At 38.5% G+C, this 24,136-nt stretch overlaps 1 protein-coding gene across 8 annotated transcripts in view; it reads left to right on the forward strand.

Moving 5' to 3' along the window:
- The window catches only part of SFMBT1 (Scm like with four mbt domains 1), a 132,832-nt gene that overhangs the window by 52,017 nt on the left and 56,679 nt on the right, over positions 1–24,136 (forward strand). For all 8 annotated transcript variants that reach the window (XR_007479562.1, XM_049715589.1, XM_049715587.1 and 5 more), the window contains one exon: positions 19,174–19,328. Coding sequence is in view for 7 of the 8 variants with exons in the window: in XM_049715589.1 (XP_049571546.1) it covers positions 19,301–19,328 (28 nt within the window). In the remaining variant the exon portion in view is untranslated. The remainder of the gene's footprint in view (positions 1–19,173; positions 19,329–24,136) is intronic.

Here is a 24,136-nt window from a genome sequence, read left to right on the forward strand (position 1 = left end):
GTTTTTGGATGGAATGTCCTATAAATATCAATTAAGTCCATCTTGTTTAATGTATCATTTAAAGCTTGTGTTTCCTTATTTATTTTCATTTTGGATGATCTGTCCATTGGTGAAAGTGGGGTGTTAAAGTCCCCTACTATGATTGTGTTGCTGTCGATTTCCCCTTTTATGGCTGTTAGTATTTGCCTTATGTATTGAGGTGCTCCTGTGTTGGGTGCATAAATATTTACAATTATTATATCTTCTTCTTGGATTGATCCCTTGATCATTATGTAGTGTCCTTCTTTGTCTCTTGTAATAGTCTCTGTTTTAAAGTCTATTTTGTCTGATATGAGAATTGCTATTCCAGCTTTCTTTTGATTTCCATTTGCATGGAATATCTTTTTCCATCCCCTCACTTTCAGTCTGTATGTGTCCCTAGGTCTGAAATGGGTCTCTTGTAGACAGCATATATATGGGCCTTGTTTTTGTATCCACTCAGCCAGTCTGTATCTTTTGGTGGGAGCATTTAATCCATTTACATTTAAGGTAGTTATTGGTATGTATGTTCCTATTACCATTTTCTTAATTGTTTTGGGTTTATTATTGTAGGTCTTTTTCTTCTCTTGTGTTTCCTGCCTAGAGAAGTTCCTTTAGCATTTGTTGTAAAGCTGGTTTGGTGGTGCTGAATTTTCTTAGCTTTTGCTTGCCTATAAAGCTTTTAATTTCTCCATCAAATCTGAATGAGATCCTTGCTGGGTAGAGTAATCTTGGTTGTAGGTTTTTCTCCTTCATCACTTTAAATATGTCCTGCCACTCCCTTCTGGCTTGCAGAGTTTCTGCTGAAAGATCAGCTGTTAACCTTATGGGGATTCCCTTGTGTGTTACTTGTTGTTTTTCCCTTGCTGCTTTTAATATTTTCTCTTTATATTTAATGTTTGATAGTTTGATTAATATGTGTGTTGGCATGTTTCTCCTTGGATTTGTCCTGTTTTGGACTCTCTGTGCTTCCTGGAGTTGATTAACTATTTCCTTTCCCATATTAGGGAAATTTTCAACTATAATCTCTTCAAATATTTTCTCAGTCCCTTTCTTTTTCTCTTCTACTTCTGGGACCCCTATAATTCGAATGTTGGTGTGTTTAATGTTGTCCCAGAGTTCTCTGAGCTTGTCCTCAATTCTTTTCGTTCTTTTTTCCTTATTCTGCTCTGCATTAGTTATTTCCACTATTTTATCTTCCAGGTCACTTATCCATTCTTCTTTCTCAGTTATTCTGCTATTGACCCCTTCTAGAGAATTTTTAATTTCATTTACTGTGTTGTTCATCTCTTTTTTCGTTTGTTTTTGTTTTAAATTTATTTTATTAATTAATTTATTTTTGGCTGCGTTGGGTCTTTGTTGCCGCACGTGGGTTTTCTCTGGTTGCAGCAAGCAGGGGCTACTCTTTTTTTCTTTTTTTCTTTGGTTGCATTGGGTCTTCCTTGCTGTGTGCAGGCTTTCCCTAGTTGCGGCGAGCGGGGGCTACTCTTTATTGTGGTGTGCGGGCTTCTCGTTGTGGTGGCTTCTCTTGTTGCGGAGCACAGGCTCTAGGTGTGCGGGCTTCTGTAGTTGTGGCATGTGGGCTTCAGTAGTTGTGGCTCACTGGTTCTAGAGCACAGGCTCAGTAGTTGTGGCACATGGGCTTAGTTGTTCCACGGCATGTGGGATCTTCCCAGGCCACGGATCAAACATGTATCCCCTGCATTGGCAGGTGGATTCTTAACCACTGTGCCACCAGGGAAACCCCATTTCTGTTTGTTCTTCTAGGTCCTTGTTAAACATTTCTGGTATTTTCTCCATTCTATTTCCAAGATTTTGGATCATCTTTACTATCATCATTCTGAATTCTTTTTCAGGTAGCCTGCCTATTTCCTCTTCATTGGTTAGGTCTGGTGGGTTTTTGCCTTGCTCCTTCATCTGCTGTGTGCTTCTCTATCTTCTCATTTTGCTTAACTTACTGTGTTTGGGGGTCTCCTTTTCACAGGCTGCAGGTTCGTAGTTTCTGTTGTTTTTGGTGTCTGTCCCCAGTGGCTAAGGTTGGTTCAGTGGGTTGTGTAGGCTTCCTGGTGGAGGGGACTAGTGCCTGTGTTCTGGCGGATGAGGCTGGATCTTGTCTTTCTGGTGGGCAGGTCCATGTCTGGTGGTGTGTTTTGGGGTTTCTGTGACCTTATTATGATTTTAGGCTGCCTCTCTGCTAATGGATGGGGTTGTGTTCCTGTTGTTTGGCATAGGGTGTCCTGCACTGTAGCTTGCTGGTTGTTGAGTGGAGCTGGGTCTTGGCATTGAGATGGAGATCTCTGGGAGATTTTCGCCATTTGATATTACGTGGAGCTGGGAGGTCTCCTGTGGACCAGTGTCCTGAACTTGGCTCTCCCACCTCAGTGGCACAGCCCTGATGCCTGTCTGGAGCACCAAGAGCCTGTCCTCCACACGGTCAGAATAAAAGGGAGAAAAAAAAGAAAGAAAGAAAGAAGAAGATAAAATAAAATATTAAAGTTATTAAAAAATATTAAGAAAAAAAATTTTTTAATAAAGAAAAAAAACGGACAGACAGAACCCTAGGACAATTGGTAAAAGCAAAACTATACAGATAAAATCACACACAGAAGCATACACATACATACTCACAAAAAGAGAAAAAGGGAAAAAATATATATATATATCGTTGCTCCCAAAGTCCACCTCCTCAATTTGGGATGATTCGTTGTCTATTCAGGTATTCCACAGATACAGGATACATCAAGTTGATTGTGGAGATTTAATCTGCTGCTCCTGAGGCTGCTGGGAAAAATTTCCCTTTCTCTTCTTTGTTCTCACAGCTCCCGGGGTTCAGCTTTGGATTTGGACCCACCTCTGCGTGTAGGTCGGCTGAGGGCGTATGTTCTTCGCTCACATAGGACGGGGTTAAAGGAACAGCTGGTTCAGGGGTTCTGGCTCACTCAGGCCGGGGGGAGGGAGGGTTACGGATGTGGGAAGAGCCTCCGGCGGCAGAGGCTGGCGTGACGTTGCACCAGCCTGAGGCGCACCGTGCGTTCTCCAGGGGAGGTTGTCCCTGGATCATGGGACCCTGGCAGTGGCAGGCAGCACAGGCTCCCGGGAGGGGAGGTGTGGATAGTGACCTGTGCTCGCACACAGGCTTCTTGGTGGCTGGCTGCAGCAGCAGCCTTAGCGTCCCATGCCCGTCTGTGGGGTCCGCGCTGATAGCCTTGGCTCGCGCCCATCTCTGGAGCTCCTTTAAGCGGTGCTTTCTTTTTTTTTTTTTTTTTTTTTTTGCGGTACGCTGGCCTCTCACTGTTGCGGCCTCTCCCGCTGCGGCGCGCAGGCTCAGCGGCCATGGCTCACGGGCCCAGCTGCTCCAAGGCATGTGGGATCTTCCCGGACCGGGGCACGGACTCGTGTCCCCTGCATCGGCAGGCGGACTCTCAACCACTGCGCCACCTGGGAAGCCCTAAGCGGTGCCTTTAATCCCCTCTCCTCGCGCTCCAGGAAACAAAGAGTCAAGAAAAAGTCTCTTGTCTCTTTGGCAGCTCCAGACTTTTTCCTGGACTCCCTCCCAGCTAGCTAATGGCGCACTAGCCCCCTTCAGGCTGTGTTCACGCAGCCAACCCCAGTCCTCTCCATGGGATCCGACCGAAGCCTGAACCTCACCTCCCAGCCCCAGTCTGTCCCGGCAGGTGAGCAGACAAGCCTCTCGGGCTGTTGAGTGCTGGTCGGCACCGATCCTCTGTGCGGGAATCTCCGCTTTGCCCTCCGCACCCCGTTGCTGCGCTCTCCTCTGCAGCCCCGAAGCTTCCCCCCTTCCGCCACCAGGAGTCTCCACCCGGGAAGGGGCTTCCTAGTATGTGGAAATCTTTCCTCCTTCACAGCTCCCTCCCACTGGTGCAGGTCCCGTCCCTATTCTTTTTTCTCAGTTTTTTCTTTTGCCATACCCAGGTACATGGGGGAATTTCTTGCCTTTGGGGTGGTCTGAGGTCTTCTCCCAGCGTTCAATAGGTGTTCTATAGGAGTTGTTCCACATGTAGATGTAATGTATTTTTTGATGTATTTATGGGGAGGAAGGTGATCTCCGCGTCTTACTCTTCCGCCATCTTGAAGCTCCTCCTCTCCCAGTAGTTTTTGTTTGTTTTTTGTTTTGGGGGGGCCAGAAATCAGATTTTGAATTTTGATTTAAATCTTCATTGACTGCTTCTCTGTATTTAGTGTACTCTTTAAACATATTCCTTAGAGTTATAGCGAAATTAATACTGAAGGAACACTTTCTCTTTCAGTTTACGCACACATACTATTTGTGAGAAATTGGAAATTCTCCAGTTTGCTTATAATAAGTATAAATGCCTACCAATACTTACTACACTGAATATTCTCTGGTATTTAAAAAAATATATATATATGTATATATTTTAGTTGTATAACAAAAACTGGTCAAAAGGGGGCTTCCCTGGTGGTGCAGTGGTTGAGAGTCCGCCTGCCGATGCAGGGGACACGGGTTCATGCCGTGGAGCGGCTGGGCCCGTGAGCCATGGCCGCTGAGCCTGCGCGTCCGGAGCCTGTGCTCCACAACGGGAGAGACCACAACAGTGAGAGGCCCGCGTACCGCAAAACTGGTCTAAAGGTACAATATATAAAAATTATCTGAATATTAGTTTCAGTTAAACTTTTACTATTTTACAGCATAAAAATAATTTATTCTTTAAAAAAAACCCAAACCAATTTATTCTACCAAAGTTTTAGTTCAGTAATTAATCATTTGAATTTGCAGTTCGTTAATTCAACAAGTATTATTTGAGTACCAACTGTGTCTTAGGAGCCAGGATTTTAATGTCTCATTTGTTCATGACTCTACCCTGGTGCCCAGCACAAAGCCTGGCATGTACTAGGCATTTAGTAAATATTAGTTGAATGAAACAATGCATGGTCTTGTGGAGTTTACTTTCTAGTGTATGTCCATATCTAGCATTGCAGAGGCCCTAAAAGAAGTAGAATACATAGTCTGTATACATTGTAATGGGATGTGTTTGCTAACCCTAGCTGTGCCAGTTACCACTGCAAGGTGAACACTGGGTGATATTAAAGATTCTACACATTTTGAAACTATCTTGCCTTTCTTATTAGGAATGAAAGTATACTTCCCAGAAGCTCCCCAGTAAGTTTTCTCTTATTTTTGAGCCAGGACTGGGTCACATAGCCATAAGGAAGACTCAGAACACAATTATCTGACAGAGGGGAATGAGACTGCCTGAGCATGATCCATTATGTGGAACATGGGACTTTGCCATCATGATCAAATGTGGACTTTGCCGTCATGATCAAATGTGGAGTTTGGTGGCAATGAGGAAGAGATGGAGGGAAAGACATATTAGGCTGTGCTAGTAGTGACTATTACAGAGTTGGAGAGAGTTGAACTGGACTGGGCTTAACTTTGTACAGTGCTATGAAAAAAGTAGTTTCTAGGTGTATAAAGGAGTATGGTGGGAATTTAAACGTACTTGAGAAAAAAATCTTAACACTTTAAGCAAAAGTCTCATAAATCCTCTTCTTTGGAGATTAGTTTATCATTCACTTAAAGAATAAGAAAATTATATTTCTTTTTTCAAGTGTTCATTAATTCAGAGTTTTTAGGCTTTTATTCTTTCATATGAATTAACCTAGTTAAGGACCTAGTAGAATAACATTTTGGGAGAAATTCGTTGATGGCAACACCTATCTAGGTACCATTCAGACTCCTGGTTACTTACCCTTGTAGTAGAACAGTGTAGAACCTTGAAGTTAAATAAATGAATAAACAGAAGAACTAGAGTGTAAATCATTTAGGGCCATCACTTTGTGGTACAGGAGATAGACACTTCACAGTCATCCTGAGCTACAGGAAAACTAGAGGAGTTTAGGCTCAGGAATCAGGCTAGGGTTCAAATGCTGCCTCTGGTGTTTCCTAGCTGTATAAACGGACAGGTTATTTAACTTCTCGGAACCTCAGTCTCCTTATCTGTAAAATGGGGTTATCATGTATGTGATAAGTAAATGGTTGGTTAGGATTAAATAAGATATAATTTTAAAATAGTTAACACTTATATTATGCTTACCATGTACTGTTGGGCAGTGTTTTATTTACCGTATAACACACAAAAAAAGTGCCAGGCACATACATAGCAGATACTCAAATATTACTTCTTCCTTTTTTCTTTTTTAAGATAAATGGCTAACAAGCATTTGTTGCATTGGAATGAAGTTTCTCATCTGTCATTTGACATGAGAAGGCTGAGAAACAGCAACCATGGAATTAGAGAATAGTTTCCTGGCTTTTTGTAACCAGACATGGTCTCTTCCTGTAATCCTTTTATAAAATTATTAAAAGTGGTACATTTTGACAGCGTTTGTGTTGGTGAATCAAATACCTCTTTATTTAATCAGATTAAAGACATATTGACTCTTTTAACATGTGCTCGTGCTACTGGCTCCTGTAAATAAAGCCTGTAATCAATGAGAAATGTGATAATATTTGAGCTCTAGAAGATCTGCTATTTCTGCAGCTTACAAGATAATGTGAGGATAAAGAAATGCTTTTTAAATGCTTATGTCATATTTTGGTACAGTGAAAGATAATTTCAAAACCATGATTTAGTAGTCTTCGTATCTGGCATAGTGTAGGTGCTTAGTACCCTGGTACTAATTAACAATTGCTGAGGAAACAGGACTGCAGAATGGCCATACTTACAACTGTGAACCAGGAATTTATAAATTGGTTGGCATAAAATTTCCAACCTCATTATAGTATGATTCAGTTTTCAAAATTGTCTGAAATTTTTGTTAGATGTGTATTAAAGAAGGCTTAGAAAAATGGACATTTAAGTGCTTTTAATGGAAAATTTGTGGGTATTGAATTTGGGGTTTTAAAATAAGACAATAAGACAGCATAAATTACTAAACTGGTATGAGGAAGTGCCTTCATGGATGATTAGTAAACCTAGAAAAAAAAGGTGAAGTGTAAGAGAGGGATTGAAGATGACAAGAAGGTTCCCAAGGTGTAAGATAAGGATTGAACCCATCTAGCTGTTGTAAAGAGTTGTTATTTTGCTCAGATGAAGTATAGCAGATAAAGAAAATAGCTTATAAATTGGAAACACTTTACATAGTAATAATTCTGTTGATTGAAAAAGAATTTCCCTGAACACTCAAAGAGCAAACCCTTAATAATGAAGAAGGCAATCGTATTGCCCTGTTTTGCATTGAAGCCCTCAGTTTGTTTTCCTCAAACCACTCCTCCTTTAGACTTTGCTTTTCCCCAAGTGGCAACTACATCCTTTCTATTGCATAGACAAAAAACTTAAAGAGTCAGCCCAGGTAACGCTCTTTTCTCACACCCCACATCCAGTTTCTCATTTACTATTCTCAGTGTTTTTACTGCTTCTAACCTGGAGTTAGCCACCAACACCTCTCACCTGGATTATTCCAGCGTCTTTTAAATTGGTCTTCCTGCTTCTACTCTTGTCCATTTACAGTCTTTTCTCAACATAGCTGCAGGATAACCTTTATAAAAAATAGGTCAAACTGTGTCTCTCTTCTGCTCCAAATCTTCCAGTGGCTTCCCCAAAACTAAAATCTTCACAGCAGCCTACAGGTGTACATGTAATCTGGCTCCCCGGTACCTTTCTAAACTCACCTCCTAGATCCCAGCCTTGATCATTCTGCTGCAACAGCAGTGACCTCAGATATCCTGCACAAGCTCTCACTTGAGGGTCTTTGAACTTCTCCTTTTCCTGCCTGGAATGTTCTTCCCTCAGGTGTGGGCTCATGTCACCTCATCACTAAGACCTTAATCACCTTTTTGAAAGTAGTACTTCCGTCCTCCTTCCTTGCTTCATTTTCCTCCTAACATTTATTTTTGTTCAATATGCTATATACACTTTGTTTTTCTGTCTCCGCGCGCTGGATTGTGAGATCCGTGAGGGCAAGGTTTCCACCCCTCTATTTGTTTACCTAAAACCATATGTGGCAGATAGTATGTACTCAGTAAATATTTATTGATAAATTGAGAAAGCAATTCCATGGCAGTTTGTTGTATCACTACTGTTGATCCATAGAGGCTTCTTTAAATAAAATAACTAATATTAGCTGTTGATATGAATTCTAGAATATGGCAATGCTAATTCTAAACACTCATATTTACTAATGTCGGGAAGTACTGCATTAGAGTTCTCGGCTTCCCTTAGAGCAGATGGGTCACATGACTAAGTTTTAACTAGCAGACCGTGGGTAGAAGGGAGGTGCCGCTTGCAGGCCTGGCCCAGGAGAACCTCCCGTGAGTGATCCCCCTATACTCGAAGATTTGAGAACCCTTTGTTGAAGATGGAGGAGGTGTGAGGTAGAAGGCACTTGACTCCATGAATTACCACGTGGAGGGGAGTTGCCCCACTCATTAGAAACATCTGTTTGGACTTTATGTGTGTGAGAAATAAATATCTGTTGGATTAAACAACAGAAATTTGGAATTTATCTTTTAAAGCATTGACTTAACTAATACACAACAGTGACAGCTAAATTATCTTTCCTTGTTCTGTTGCATATCCTAATGGTGACCCAGACTCCTTGTCTCTTTTTGTTATTGGCTTCTGTATTTGAAAATGGGAATGTTATTTTAAAAGCACAGTTGTGTCCTTAATATTTTTTTTACAGCTTTTATTTTTTTACCTTTTTTTTTTACAGCTTTATCAAGATATCCTTACATACCATAAAGTTCACTTATTTAAAGTGTACAGTTCAGTGGTTTTTATTCAGAGTGGTACAGCTATCACAACCACCTAATTTTACAATGTTTCAACACCCCTGCAAGAAACCCTGTACATGTTAGTCACTCCCCATTGGCCTCTCCCTCAGCCTGGGCAACCACACTAATCTGCCTTCTGTCTCTGTGGATTTGCTTCTTCAGTACATTTCATATAAATGGAAGCATATAATATGTGGCCTTTTGTGTTTGACCTCTTTCACTTGGCACAGTATTTTCAAGGTTATCTATGTTGTACCATGTATCAGTACTTTGTTCCTTTTTATGGCCAAATAATATTCCGTTGTGTTAGATATCCCATATTTTATTTTTCTTTTATTTTTTAATTTTTGGCTGTGTTGGGTCTTTGTTGCTGCGCATGGGCTTTCTCCAGTTGGGGTGAGTGGGGGCTACTCTTGGTTGTGGTGCGCGGGCTTCTCATCATGGTGGCTTCTCTTGTTGCGGAGCACGGGCTCTAGGCGTGCGAGCTTAAGTAGTTGTGGCACGCGGGCTCAGTTGCTCCATGGCATTTGGGATCTTCCTGGACCAGGAATTGAACCCATGTCCCCTGCATTGGCAAGTGGATTCTTAACCATTGTGCCACCAGGGAAGTCCCCCATATTTTATTTATCCATTAATGGGTGGGTGGACATTTGGGTTGTTTCTACCTTTTGACGTTACAAATAATGCTGCTGTGTACATTCATGTACAAGTTTTGGTGTAGACATATGTTTTCAGTCATCTTGGGTATACACCAAGAAGTGAAATTGCTAGGTCACATGGTAAATCTATGTTTAACATTTTCAGGAACTGCCAGACTGTTTTCTAAGGGGATTGCACCATTGTACATTCCCACCAGCCTTGCCTTTATGTTTTATCACCCCCAGAGGAGCAGGGTCCTGGTAAATATCATAGTTCCCTAAGGACTGTAGGTGGGAGACAGTCACAAAGGAGACTGGGAGTGTGGCAAACAGTGGGAGGTTGGCAGCTGTCTTGCCTCTCCTCTCGCTTGCTTATTTATGTAGCCTGTACTACCCTGGCTTCCTTGCTAAGTCTTAGAACACACCTCACATGTCCTCATTCTAGGGCCTTTGTTCTGGGTTTTCCCTATGGCTGGCAGGCTTTTTCCTTCTGTTTGTCCTTCAAGTCTTTGTCCAAATGTTACCTTTTCAGTGACGCTCCCCCGCCTTCCTCGTCCCGGTCCCCGCCCCCCCCCCCCCCCCCCCCCCCCCCCCGCAACCTCCGCATTCAACTTTCAGCCTATGCGTCTCCCCTGCCCAGCTCTATCACTTACCATATTTCGAAAAGTACTTTTTCTCCTTCCCACTAAAACATAAGCTTCATGAGGGCAGGGATTTTGGCCAGTATTCTTCACTGATAACATCCCTAATATTTTGATAGGGCTTATTAACACAGAGTAGGTTTCTGGTAAATATTTGTTGAAAGAATGAATAAATAACTTTCCATTTCAGAGTAGGTTTCTGGTAAATATTTGTTGAAAGAATGAATAAATAACTTTCCATGTCAGTAAATGCATTTTTTTCTTAAAATAAAAATTTAAGTCATAGAAGTACACATATGACTACATTCTTATCATAAAATGTTTATTCAAAGCAGATAAAGCACAAATTCCCTTTTACCCTATTCCTGAATCTCACTCTCCTAGAAGTAACCACTGGTAGTGATTTGGATGCATTCTTCCAGATCATTTAAAAGTATCTGTAGATATATAAAGAAATGTATATACTATAGAAATATGTAGTTTTGTGTATGTTTGAGTATGTTTTATAAGCATGCACACACACACAAACTACTGTCTATACCCAAAACCTTTTCATCACTCCCAGCATAAACTCTGTACCCATTAAACTATCTCATTCTTTTTAACTCTCATCTTAACGAATGTGCCCTAATTTACTGATTGATATTGAGGTTTCCAGTTTTTCCCTAGCCACAGACATTGCTCAAGCATACATTTAGGCTTTTGCACTTTGTACGTGTGGGAGTGTCTTCTCTGTGTATGCCCTGGAAGTGAGAACAATTTAATCTCTTTCTTTGAAATCGTTATGCTGCTTATTTATTTTTTGGATAGTTTTCTGAAATAGATATTAGAAATTGAATTGCTCGGTTGTAGAGAATACAGGTTAAAATTTTTGATGAAATAAAATTTCTTTCTAAAAGGGTCGCATCCATTTGTGCTCTTCAACCGGTGATAGCAGCATTCATATCTCCATATCTTTACCCATATTGGGTGTTATTAATCTTTTATTTTTGCCAATCTGTGAGTGAAAAATAACTTGTTTTAGCTGTTGATGTTAAACATATTTTCATATGCTTTTAAGTCATTTGCATTTCTTCTGTAAAATTCCTGTTTATATCTGACTGTTTTGCCCCTATAAGGTTTGGTCATTTTTCATTGATTTATAGGTGCTTTCTGTAATTATGGCTGTTAATTCTTTGTCTATTATATTGATATATGCTGGCAGTATTTTTTTCTAGTCTATTAACTTGGCTTTGAAAGTTGTTTATGGTGTCTTTTTGCTAATCAGAAGTTTTAAATGTTTATGTAGTCAAATGTATCCATTTTATAGCTTCCTTGCTTAAGGAAGTCTATACTATACCAAGGTTATAACCATATTCTCTTGTGTTTTTCTTTTAATTTGTTTGGAGTCTTAATTTTCATGTTTTGCTCTTTTAATTCACCTGGGATTTATTTATGTTGCAGCATGAAGTAAGGATCTAATTTTTTTCCTCCCAAAATGGATAGCCAATTCTTTATTATTAGTTTGTTCATCCTTTCACAATTGATATGGGATGCCATTGTATCACAAACTGTACTCTCATATAAATGCATCTATTTCTCAATCTCATTGTATTTTATGGGTGTATTTGTCTTTTCTTGCACTAATACTACACTATTTTAATATTTTGATAGAAGGAACTAGCTTCATCATATATCATCTTTTACAAATATGTAGCTAGATTGTACATTTTCTCTTTTAGATGCATTTAAAAATTAGCTCATCAAGGTGAATAAAATATCCTATTGGGATTTTGATTGGGAAGGAAAACATTTCTCTAACACAGTTTTATTGGCCATGTAGTAATACAATGTATGCTTGTACCATATTTTACTTAAAAATTTCTCATTGTTAGTCCAAAATAACCCTTTTAAAATATTGCCTCATAATTTGGCTTTTTAAAAGATTGAGATATAATTGACATATAACATTGTATTAGTCCAAGTTGTACAACACTGTGATTTGAGATAGATATATATATATATATATATATATATATATATATATATATATATATAGCAAAATGATTCGATTGTGTATGTATATATGTGTACACAGCATCTTCTTTATCCATCCATCCATGGACAGTTAGGTTGCTTCCATGTCTTGGCTATTGTAAATAATGCTGCAATGAACATGGGGGTGTAGGTATCTTTTTGAGCTAGTGTTTTCATTTCCTTTCATTTCACATACGCAGAAGTGGAACTGCTGGATCATATGGTAGTTCTATTTTTAATTTTTTGAAGAATCTACATAGTGTTTTCACACAGTGCCTACACCAATTTATATTCCCACCAGTGGTGCACAGGGATTTCCTCCACATCCTTGCCAACACTTGTTATTTCTTGTCTTTCTGATAATAGCCATTCTGACAGGTGTGAGATGGTATCTCACTGTGGTTTTGATTTCCATTTCCCTGATGATGTGATGTTGAGCACCTTTTTAAAAAATTAGGGTATTCTTGAGTTGTGGGTTTTATTTAAAGCTTTTACTGGTTTTGTAAATTAATAAGTACTGATTTGTAAAGCTGAGATAGATGTGCCCTGTGTTGCATTTACATAATCATGAAAAAGTTAAGTTAGGGTCAGATTTAACTTAGATGATTTGAGTGGCTAAGATGTGTCAACTTAACAGACTTATTTTTTATCTCCCTAGTTAAACATGTAGCAGTGGGTTAAAAACAATAACAACAAACAACTTAATGAAACAATAGAAAATTTCTACCCATGATAATCAAGTTACATTGACATTTGACAGATGGAAGCATAAGATTTAATTTAGATAGCCTGTCAAATAAGATGTGCACAAGGTCAGGGAGTGATGATTAACCCTTGTGGAGAGTGAAAGGCCAACTGAAATCAACACCTGTTGGGGAACAAAAAATACAGTGACTCTACCACTAGCATTTACCGTCAAGGGCAGGGTTAGCTTTGCAAATCTGCCCAAAATGGAGCATCTGATTTGCTGAATTGTTTGCACTTACCATATTTACAACATACTTGAAATTATTACTGACCTTCCATTTGTTCGGTTGAGGGAGAGGAGTGCAAATTCAAGCATGTTAGTTAGTGGGAATTTTCGTTTTAACTGTCTGGTAAATATTTACTGAATTAAAGCATTTTCTTGCAACCACCATACATACTAGGTCATATCTTTATAGTCACACTGAGTTTCTGTCCTTCTTCCTAAGTGCTTTAAAAATTATATCCAACATGTTAAATCATTTGGCTGAGGACTCATGCTACAGAAATCTCTCTTGCATTATTGTAACTTTTCTACATTATAAATACTCTTACTCAGTGTTTAATCTTAGCCTTGAAAATCAAGAGCATTAACGTTCAGCTGAGTAGTATAAGCTGAGAGTGTGGACTGCATGGGTAAACTGAAATAGCATGGGAGGGGAAGCATCATGTAGCTGTTTGTTGTTCAGATGACTTTTAGATCTTTTTAAAAATCTATTAAAGTATAAGTATTCCATGGTGGTTTTATTTTATATTGATATATCACTAAAAATGAAGTAGCGAATTCAGTTCAGTTTTATTCTACCTGGGTTTTGTTTCTGTTTTCTTTGTGTGCCTGTGTGTGTGTGTGTGTGTGTTTGACATCAAAGCTGGTTTTGTACAATTAGCTTTGCTTTTTTAAATTGTTATTTTTGTTTCTTAGAAGTGTTTCCTATTTTAGAATACTGGCTTTAGTCTCTTTTATTAGAACCTCCTGTAAATATCTAGGCTGCTGTTTAGTTCACTGAAAGATTCTTAAATAAGATGAACAAGGTCCAGATTAGTTAGTTCATGAGAACTTATTTAAATAAATAATTCTGATGTATTCTGGTCACCACAAGAGGAATTATAATACCAAAATCAGTGATAAATAAAGACAGTAAAACAGTTTAACATGAATAGGAAATAAATGAAAAGTGAATTAAATTTTTATATTTTAAGCTCCTTGATATTTTATTGTTTTTTTCCTCACTGCATAAAAAGAGAGCAGACTAGCAATAAAGAGAAAGATCTGACAGATGTTCTACAGCAAAAGGCTTCATCAGTTTATTTCTCATGATACTATTAAGACAATGAACTGATTATTTATTAAAATCTAAGTGATGCTGTAAGATCAAAAAAATGTCACAGCCCTTTTTAACAACTTTGTATGTTGACAGATGGTAAATGGTCTCCTTGCAGTGATGTATAAAAATACTGGGGGCTTCCCTGGTGGCGCAGTGGTTAATAATCCACCTACCAATGCAGGAGAGACAGGTTCGAGCCCTGGTCCGGGAAGATTCCACGTACCGCGGAGCAACTAAGCCCATGCGCCACAACTACTGAGCCTGCGCTCTAGAGCCTGTGAGCCACAACTACTGAAGCCCATGTGCCTAGAGCCCGTGCTCCGCAACAAGTGAAGCCATTGCAATGAGAAGCTCGCGCACCGCAACGAAGAGTAGCCCCCACTCACTGCAACTAGAGGAAGCCCGCGCGCAGCAACGAAGATCCAGTGCAGCCAAAAATAAATAAAGAAAGAAAGAAAGAAAGAAAAATTTAAAAAATACTGAATCACTACACCTGAAACTTATGTAATAATGTGTGTTAATTATAACTTAATTTTTTAAAAGTTACATTCTTAGTTTTAGCTACATAAGACTTGCATTTCCCCCAACTCATGTCTTTTTGGCTTTGAAGATTTATTAATAATAATTATTATTATTATTGCACTATGTGGCTCGCTGCACAAAATATGCTGACGTATTTCAAGAGTTTATGAGTGTAAGCAGTGGATGACATCTTCACAACCTAGTAAACCAACAGATAATTTTGTTACATCAGACCCATGATGAAGTTTCAAGACTATATGTAGAAATGACCCTAAGTTAGTGCCATAGGAACTTGAATCTGTCAATATTGCATAACAGTTAACATTAACTCAGCATTTACTATGTAGCTCTATGCTACGTGCACTTCATTGTTTATCCTACTTATCCTGTCAGTCCGGTGAGGTAGGTACAGTACTGTTACACTCCATTTTATTAGTGATGTCATTGGCACCAATAAGGTGATTGTTGAAAGTCACATAGCCAAGTAAACAATGGACACAGGATTTTGAAAAGTTAATATAAATAATAATTGTCCTTCACTTGCTTTTTTCATTGAGAATATAGATGACATTCCCATATGCTTTTATGGATCTACTTGAATTCTTCTAATGACTACAAATTATTTCCTAGTGTAGGTGTATCATAATGTCTGTAGCCATCTCATTCACATTTGATGGACATATAGGCTGTTTCTGGTTTCTCACTGTTACAGATAATACAGCAGCAAACATCATTGGCTATGTAGCCTTCCACACATTTGTGTTGTGTGAAAGGTTCTTTTGTTGTTGTTCAAGAGTGCTTTTTTTAAATTTATTTTTTATTGAAGTATAGTTGATTTACAATGTTGTGTTAGTTTCACGTGTAAAGCAAGGTGATTAAGTTATACATACATATATATATATCTATTCTTTTTCAGATTTTTTTCCATTATAGATTATTACAAGATATTGAATATAGTTCCCTGTGCTCTACAGTAGGTCCTTGCTGTTTATCTATTTTATATATAGTGTGTATCTGTTATTCCTAAACTCCTAATTTATCCCTCCCCTGCCATTACCCTTTGGTAACCATAAGTTTGTTTTCTATGTCTGTGAGTCTGCTTCTGTTTTGTAAATAAGTTCATTTGTATCACTTTTTTAGATTCCACATATTGTGTTGTGTGAAAGGTTCTTAACAGTAGAATTATTGCTCAAAGAGTTTGTCTTTTAAATCTTTATATGTTAAATTATTTATCATTAAATTCCTCTCCAAAAAGGTAGTACCAATATATACTCTCTCCCTTTGTCTGTCTTCTTTGCCAACTCCGGAGATTTTCAGTTTTAAAAATTTTACCAGTTGGAAAGGTGAAAAAAATAGTATTTGATTAAAAAGTCTCCTTATTGCACTACTAATGAGATTGAGCATATTTTTGTAAGTATTAACTCTCATTTTTAGTATGGATTAATTACATATTTTACCGATTTTTCTTTTCTTTTTTTCTTGTTGAATTATGGGAGCTTGTATTTGGAAATTAATCCATTATCTTACATGTTGTTAATATTTTCACCCATCTCAACTGTCTTATTTATTTATTTTTATTGAAGTAAAATTGACATATAACATTATATTAGTTTAAGGCATACAGCATAATGATTTGATATCTGTATACATTGTGAAGATTACTGCAATAAATCTAGTTAACATCTGTCACCATACATAGTTAGAAAAAATTTTTTGTGTGTGATGAGAACTTTTAAGACCTACGCTGTTATCTTTGACTTTTATTTACGGTGTCTTTTGCCATGTAGAAATTTTATACTTTTATGGTTTTTTGTCACTCCTTTATGGTTTCTCTGATTGGGTCCAGAGTAATTTTTTTTTTTTCCCAGAGTGATGTTTTTAAAAACACAGATTTGATCCTTTCTCTGCTTAAGAAAACCCTCGGTTGCTTCCCATTGAGAGGCACTATAATACAGCGTTTGAGGACATATAATGTGGACGTTTTGCTAGGTTTGAGACCTGGTTTTCCTACTTAACTAGCTGTGGGACACTGGCAGGTAGTACCTGTTTTGTGCCTGTTTCCTCATGATAGTGATGTCACCTTGTCCAGTTGTTGAGAGTATTAAATGGATTAATATGTTTAAGTGCTTTGGACAGTACCCAGCTTATGGTAAATCCCCAGTTTGTATCAACTGCGGTATTCCTACTCTTCCTGTCCAGTTTCATTGTGTGCCACTTACCCGGTTGGTTCCCATGCTCCAGCCACACTGGCTTGCTCTCAGTTCCTCCCCACCTTAGAGCTTTTGTATGTGCTGCTCCCTATTCCTGGACTATTCTTTCCTTTCTGCCCTTTTTGTCTAACTGCTGTTTCCCCTTTAGTGTCAGCTTAAATACCTTTCCCCGCCCCAGGGACGCTGTCAGTGACCTCTTAGTTTAGGTTAGGTCTGCCATTATGTTCTATCTTAGCACCTACTGCTGCTTTTCCTTCATAGCACTTTAAATAATTGTTTTAAATTGTTGGCTTAAATTGTCTTACACCAGTTGAAAATAAGCATCATGAATGCGGGAACCAAGTCTCTCTTGATTGCTTTACCCTTATTTCCTAGAATAGTGGATGGTAATGAGCTAGTGTTTAATAAATATGGGGAGTGAATGAATTGGCAGGTGGAATGGTACAGTTTGAATGTTTTGGGCTTGGGGTAGGAAAGTAAACTGAGAGAAGAAAGCTTATTTAGAGGCTTTAAATCTCACTACCAGGTTTCTATTCAGTTGTTCCTATCTGCGAAAGTGTGAGTTTCAGTGCTTATGTTGTTATATGAAAAGATTTTGGATAACTGGCAGTTACCTCAAATGGGATATCCATAATTTTAACTGTTATTAAGATTTTCTCTATGCTCAATATGAAATTTAGTTTTAAAATCTGAAAATGTTACACTCATTTTACAGATTTTAAAAATGGACATAATAGGGCTTCCCTGGTGGCGCAGTGGTTGAGAATCTGCCTGCCAATGCAGGGGACACGGGTTCTTGCCCCGGTCCGGGAAGATCCCACATGCCGTGGAGCGGCTAGGCCCGTGAGCCGTGGCCACTGAGCCTGCACGTCTGGAGCCTGTGCTCCGCAACGGGAGAGACCACAACAGTAAGAGGCCTGCGTACCGCAAAAAAAAAAAAAAAAAAAAAAAAAAAGGACATAATATAGTCTGTATAAGATTGCATATTTAGTTACGGGTAGAGCTGGGACTAGAATCTGGGTATCCCTATCACCCAGCTCACACTGTTGTACTTGAGGTAGCTTGTACCTTTTCAAAGAGTATGTTAAAATTTAAACTAATTTTTTCTTAGTGTTTAAAAGATTTTTATGATAATCTTTTACTGGGGATCTAATACAGAATCAGAATCTTTTTGAGAGGTTCAGAGTTGTTTGCTCTTGTAGGTATCACCCAGGCAGCTGTGGCTGTTGAGTTGCTATTCCACCTTTATAGTTTTCTGCATTGTTGCCCTTGAGGTTAGTTCACATCACGCCTTCCTGCAGCAGCTCCTTTTCCCCCTTGCATTTACTCTTTCTAATCTGTTAGGCATATATAAAGGCAGTATCTTAGATTGTTCTACATGTATGTAAAGCAAGAATAAATAGATTCATCCATGCTGCAGCATGGATGGGCCTCAAAAACATGCTGAGTGAAAGAAGTCCACAAAAGACCACATGTTGTATGATTTCATTTGTGTGAAATGTCCAGAAGAGGCAAAATCTCTAGAGACAAAAGCAGATTAGTGGTTGCCTGAGGCTAGGGATGGAATGGAGAAGAACTGCAAATGGGGAATGAAGTTTCTTTCCAGGGTGATGGAAATATTCTAAAATTGGATTATAGTGATGGTTATACAACTGTAAATTTACTGAAAATTATTGAATTGTACACTTAAAATGGGAGATTTTGGCATGTGAATTATATCCCAATAAAGCCTTTTTAAAAAAGAATAAATGGTTTCAGAGGTTATTTTGGAGGGATTGAGCTCTCTTTATAAGTGTAATTGTAGACAAATATAGTTGATACTTTTTGGTTCTGCATAATATTCTAGGTAAATGAAATAGAAAACTAGATAAAATAATATGTCATATCCTGAATCTTATTTACTGGTTAAGACAGGGCATTGAAAGCTAACTTTTCCCCCCAGGATTTCATTAGGAATTAGAGTTTTTGTGGATAGTGGTGCTCAGTATTATGATCTAAGTTGAAGGGGTAGTGATTCATATATATGTTGATTTTTTGTGATTTTTAGATATCAAGGTCTTGATAGCTCTTTCTCTCTCTCTCTCTCCACACACACACACACACACACACACACACACACACACACACACACACAGTCTTCAAAATTAGAAAAGGTGTCAAATTTTTTTTCTCTAGTTCCATCTATTCTGCCAGTGTATTTTTGTTTTATCTGCCCTTTCAACCCACCAGAGTATCATGTCTTATGACTGAATAAACACTGGGCTGCAGCCTGTTAACGTGTTCTTTTTGATTTTGCAGCACTTTCATTTGGACCCTTGGATGCCCATTGAACAGATGCTTGAGAACTGCAAGTAATCTTCAGACTGTAGCATAACTATAAGGCCTGTCCTCTGTGTGGGGAGGAGATCACCCATGTGCTGTGGAAATGAACGGGGAGCAGCAGATTGATGCAGGTATTGGTTTTGCTGAGCAAAATCCATTCTTCAGAGTGCAGAATTCCATTACTTACCTGTGTTATGTTGTATGGCTTATCTTTCTACCACTAAATGGGAAGCTCTTTGAAGACATGAGTTGTCTTTCTTTGTACCTGGCAGAGAACCTGGCACTGAGGGGTGGGGGTGGGCGTGTACTCAGCATGTTTGTTGAAAAAGTAAGTAACTTTTATGAGCAGACTTCGTTAAAAAAAAAACACAAAGTTTCTTTTGAGGTAATTATTAATTCATAGGAGCTTGCAAAAATACTGACAGTTCTCATGTACCATTCACTCAGTTTCTACTGTAAGTTACATCTCATTTAAGTATAGTACAGTATAAAAGCTATGTATAAAATGTATGTAGTTCTGTCATTTTATCACGTGTAGATTCCTGTAAGCACCACCTCAGTCAAGATACAGAACTATTCCATCACCACACAGAGCTCCTTTGTACTGCCCCTTCATAGTTACACCTACTCCTCTTCCCCAATATTCCCTAACCCCAGGTAACCATTAATCGGTTCTTCATCTCTGTAATTTTGTCATTTCCAGAATGTTACTTAAATAGAACCACACAGTATGTGACTTTTTGAGATGGACTTTTTCACTCAAAATAATGCCCCTGAGATCCATCCAAATTCTTGAATGTATCAGTAGTCTGTTCCCTTTTATTGCTTGCTAGTATTCCGTGGATATACTGCAGTTTGGTTAACCGTTCATCTGTTGCAGTACATTTTGGTTGCTTCTAGTTTTTGGTTTTTATGAATAAAGATGCTATAAACAATCATATACATAAAATTTCATTTTTCTGGGATAAATGCCGAGGAGCACAGCTACTTTCCAGAGTGGCTGTACCATTATGCATTCTTAGCAGCAGTATATGAGATCTGATTTCTTCACATCCTCACAGCCATTTGGTATTGTCACTATTTTTATTTAAGTCATGCTGATAGATGTGTAATGATAGCTCATCCTGGTCTTAATTTTCTTTCCCCTATTGGCTGAATGCAAATGATGTTGAACAGGTGCTTACTTGCTATCCCTGTATCCCCTTCAGTACCATGTCTTCGTATTTTTGGCTCATTTATTAATCATATGGTTTGTTTGCTTTTTAATTAATAATTTTTTTAACTATTGAGGTTTCCTAAAAACATCTTGATTGAAATATTTTTTAAAGATATAATTCACATACTATAAAATTTACACTTTGAGAGTATACAGTTCAGTAGTTTTTAGTATATTCAGAAAGCTGTGTGACCAACACTACTACCTAATTCCAGAACATTTTCATCACTCCTCAGAAGAAACCATTAGCAGTCATTTCTTGCTTAATCTACCCTCTGGCAACCATGTCTACTTTCTGTCTCTACAGATTTACCTATTCCTACTTTCTTTTTATTAATGTTTGCATGGTATATCCTTTTCATCCTTTCACTTTCTTTTTTTTTAAATTTTATTTATTTTTGTCTGCACTGGGTCTTTGTTGCTGCGCGCGGGCTTTCTCTAGTTGTGGCAAGCAGGGGCTACTCTTTGTTGCGGTGCGTGGGCTTCTCATTGCTGTGACTTCTGTTGTTGAGAAGCACAGGCTCTAGTCACATGGGCTTCAGTAGTTGCAGCTCGCAGCTCGGTAGTTGCGACATGCAGGCCCTAGAGGGCGCAGACTGGCTTTAGTAGTTTCGGTGTGTGGGCTCGGTAGTTGTGGTGCATGGGCTCTAGAGCGCAGGCTCAGTAGTTGTGGCCCACGGGCTTAGTTGCTCCGCGGCATGTGGGGTCTTCCTGGCCCAGGGATCGAACCCGTGTTCCCTGCATTGGCAGGCGGATTCTTAACCGCTGCACCACCAGGGAAGTCTCTCATCCTTTCACTTTCAACCTGTGTAAATTGTTATATTTTGAGTAAGTCTCTTGTAACAGCATGTAGTCATTAAAATTTTTTTTTTCAGTCTTGTAATTGGTGTCGATCATTTACACTTAATGTAATTATTGATATGTTAGGGCTCACGTCTGCCTTTTTTTTTTTTTTTTTTTTTCCCCGGTACGCGGGCCTCTCATTGCTGTGGCGTCTCCCATTGCGGAGCACAGGCTCCGGACGCGCAGGCTCAGCGGCCATGGCTCACGGGCACAGCCGCTCCGCAGCATGTGGGATCTTCCCGGACCGGGGCACGAACCCGTGTCCCCCGCATCGGCAGGCGGACTCTCAACCGCTGCGCCACCAGGGAAGCCCCGTCTGCCATTTTTGTCCGTTTGTTTTTTCTGTTTTTTTAATACATTTATTTATTTATTTATTTACTTTTAGCACGTTGGTGCGCACAGGCTTTCTCTAGTTGCTGCAAGCGGGGGGCTGCTCTTCGTTGCAGTGCACGGGCTTCTCATTGCTGTGGCTTCTGTTGTTGCGGAGCACAGGCTCTAGTCACACGGGCTTCAGTAATTGTGGCTTGCGGGTTCAGTAGTTGTGGCTTGCGAGCTCTAGACCACAGGCTCAGCAGTTGTGGCGCACGGGCTTAGTTGCTCCATGGCATGTGGGATCTTCCCGGACCAGGGCTTGAACTTGCTTCCCTTGCATTAGCAGGCAGATTCTTAACCACTGCGTCACCAGGGAAGCCCTGTTTTCTCTGTTTTTTTGTTCCTATCTTTTCCTGCCTTCCTGGGGTTACCTGAACATTTTTTTAGAATTTCATTTTGTTTTGTCTATACAGTGTTCTTGAGTGTATCTCTTTATATAGCTTTTTAGTGGTTGCTCTAGGTATTACATTATATATATTTAACTTACCACACTCTGCTGGTTTTATCATTTTGTTAATTTGAGTGAAGTGTAAAAATTTTACCTATTTTTATGTCTCTTTTCCTACTCTTATTTATAATAAACTTGTCTTAAATATTCTTCTACATGTTTTGAGAACCACATCAGATATTGTTAAAAGTTTTGCTTCAACTGTCAAATATAATTTAGAAAATTGAAGAGGAGAAGGAAAATGTAGTATGTTTTCCAGTATTTTTACTCTTTTCATTGTTCTTTATTCCTTCCTGATTTTCCAAGATTCCTTCTCTGTCATTTCATTTCTGTTTATAGAACTTCCTTTAGCCATTTTATTAGGGTAGGTCTCTTGGTGACAGAATTCATTAGTTTCCCTTCATCTGAGAATATCTTAATTTTGCCACTTATTATTAAAGGATATTTTTGCTAAATATAGAATTCTGAGTTGAAAGTTCTTTTCTTCATCTCCTGAAAAATATTGTGCCTTCTGGCCTCCCTTTCTGATGAAAATTTGCTGTCATTGGAATTCTGTCTCCCGCCACTCCCCTTAAAAGAAGTATTGTTTCTCTTGCTGCTTTGAGGATTTTTTGTCTCTAGTTTTCAGCAGTTTGACTCTGTGTATCTGTGCACAGATTTCCTTGGGTTTATCTTGTTGGGAGTTTTCTCACCTTCTTAAAAGTATAGGCTTATGTCTTTTGACAAATTTGGAACCTTTTCAGCCATTATTTCTTCTAGGACTTCTTCTGCTCTGTTCTCTTTGTCTTCTTTTGGGACTCTGAAGACACTTTTGTTAGGTCTGTTGCTATTGTGGCATAGCTCTGTGAGGCGCTTTTCATTTTTTTTTCTCTCCATTGTTGAAATTGGGTGTTTTCTATTGCTCTTTAATTTTGGTGTTTCTTTCCCTGTCCTCCTCATTCTGCTGTAGAGCTTATCTGTAGAGGAGTTTGTTTTGTTTTGTTTTTTGGTTATTGTATTTTCAGTTCTAAAATTTGTTTTGAGCTGGGGAGGAATGAAAGATGGGAATAGCTCCAACTTAAAGAGCCACAATCCCACTATTCTAACAGAGGTTCTGTAACTTGTCTTGATAGATGCTTTTCAGTTTGTTCTGTGCCTTCAGTTAATTTCAGAACTTTGAAATGGTCAATTTTCATTGTTTAGCCAGTATTTTTGCTGCTTTTCTGGAAGAGTGGGTTCACTGAGGTACTCACTCCGCTATTTAGGAAGTTGATTTGTTTTCTTTCAAGTGTTATTATTAACTCATATCGTATATACATTACATATATATTTTATATATGAATTTGAATCTATTGCTGTCATCATTCATTTGATGATCAAATTGCCTCATTCTAGACCAATGAGAGTTCTTTCAGATTGGTTCCTGTGTTCTTTGGATGTGATGTCATATATCTTTGATAGTTCTAGTCCTTGCTTTCTGGTATAATAAGATTCCAAGGTACCTCTTGCACATTTCCTGCCCCAAGCTTGCAATTTGCCATTTCTCTGAGGAGCTCTCTTTTTTTAAGTGGATATGATATTTACAGTCTACAATCCAGGTGCTGGGGTGCTCATTGATAGCAGATTGCCATTTCTTCTAGATCTTATCCATAGCGATAGCCAGGAAATACACGTCTTTTGAAGAGAAAAGAAAATCAGATGGCTTCATCTGATATTTACAATTTTAATTTAAAATTACAGGGTTTTTATTTCTTTGATTTTATATTCATGTCTCTTTTCTTTTAGAAATGTGTTGTTTTGTAATGTCTTTAGTATCATCACTTATTTGTTTTTATCCTATAATATTCATATAATTTTTTCACAATAACAATACCAACCTTCCAACTATCAGTAGGATAATAGTGTGTAGTTTAAGATTTCTTTATGTTTTTGCCTTTAGATATATTCCACTTGGGTTTGTAGTCAAAATTTTGTATTTTATTAATGACTTAAAGGGATCCTGTTTTCTTTGCGGTTTTGACACCAACAGTTAGGCATATTTAAGTTCATTTTCAGTTTTTAGAATTTTTAATTTAAATGTT

This window comes from Orcinus orca, chromosome 10 (assembly GCF_937001465.1).
Source record: "Orcinus orca chromosome 10, mOrcOrc1.1, whole genome shotgun sequence".
Taxonomy (NCBI): Eukaryota; Metazoa; Chordata; class Mammalia; order Artiodactyla; family Delphinidae; genus Orcinus; species Orcinus orca.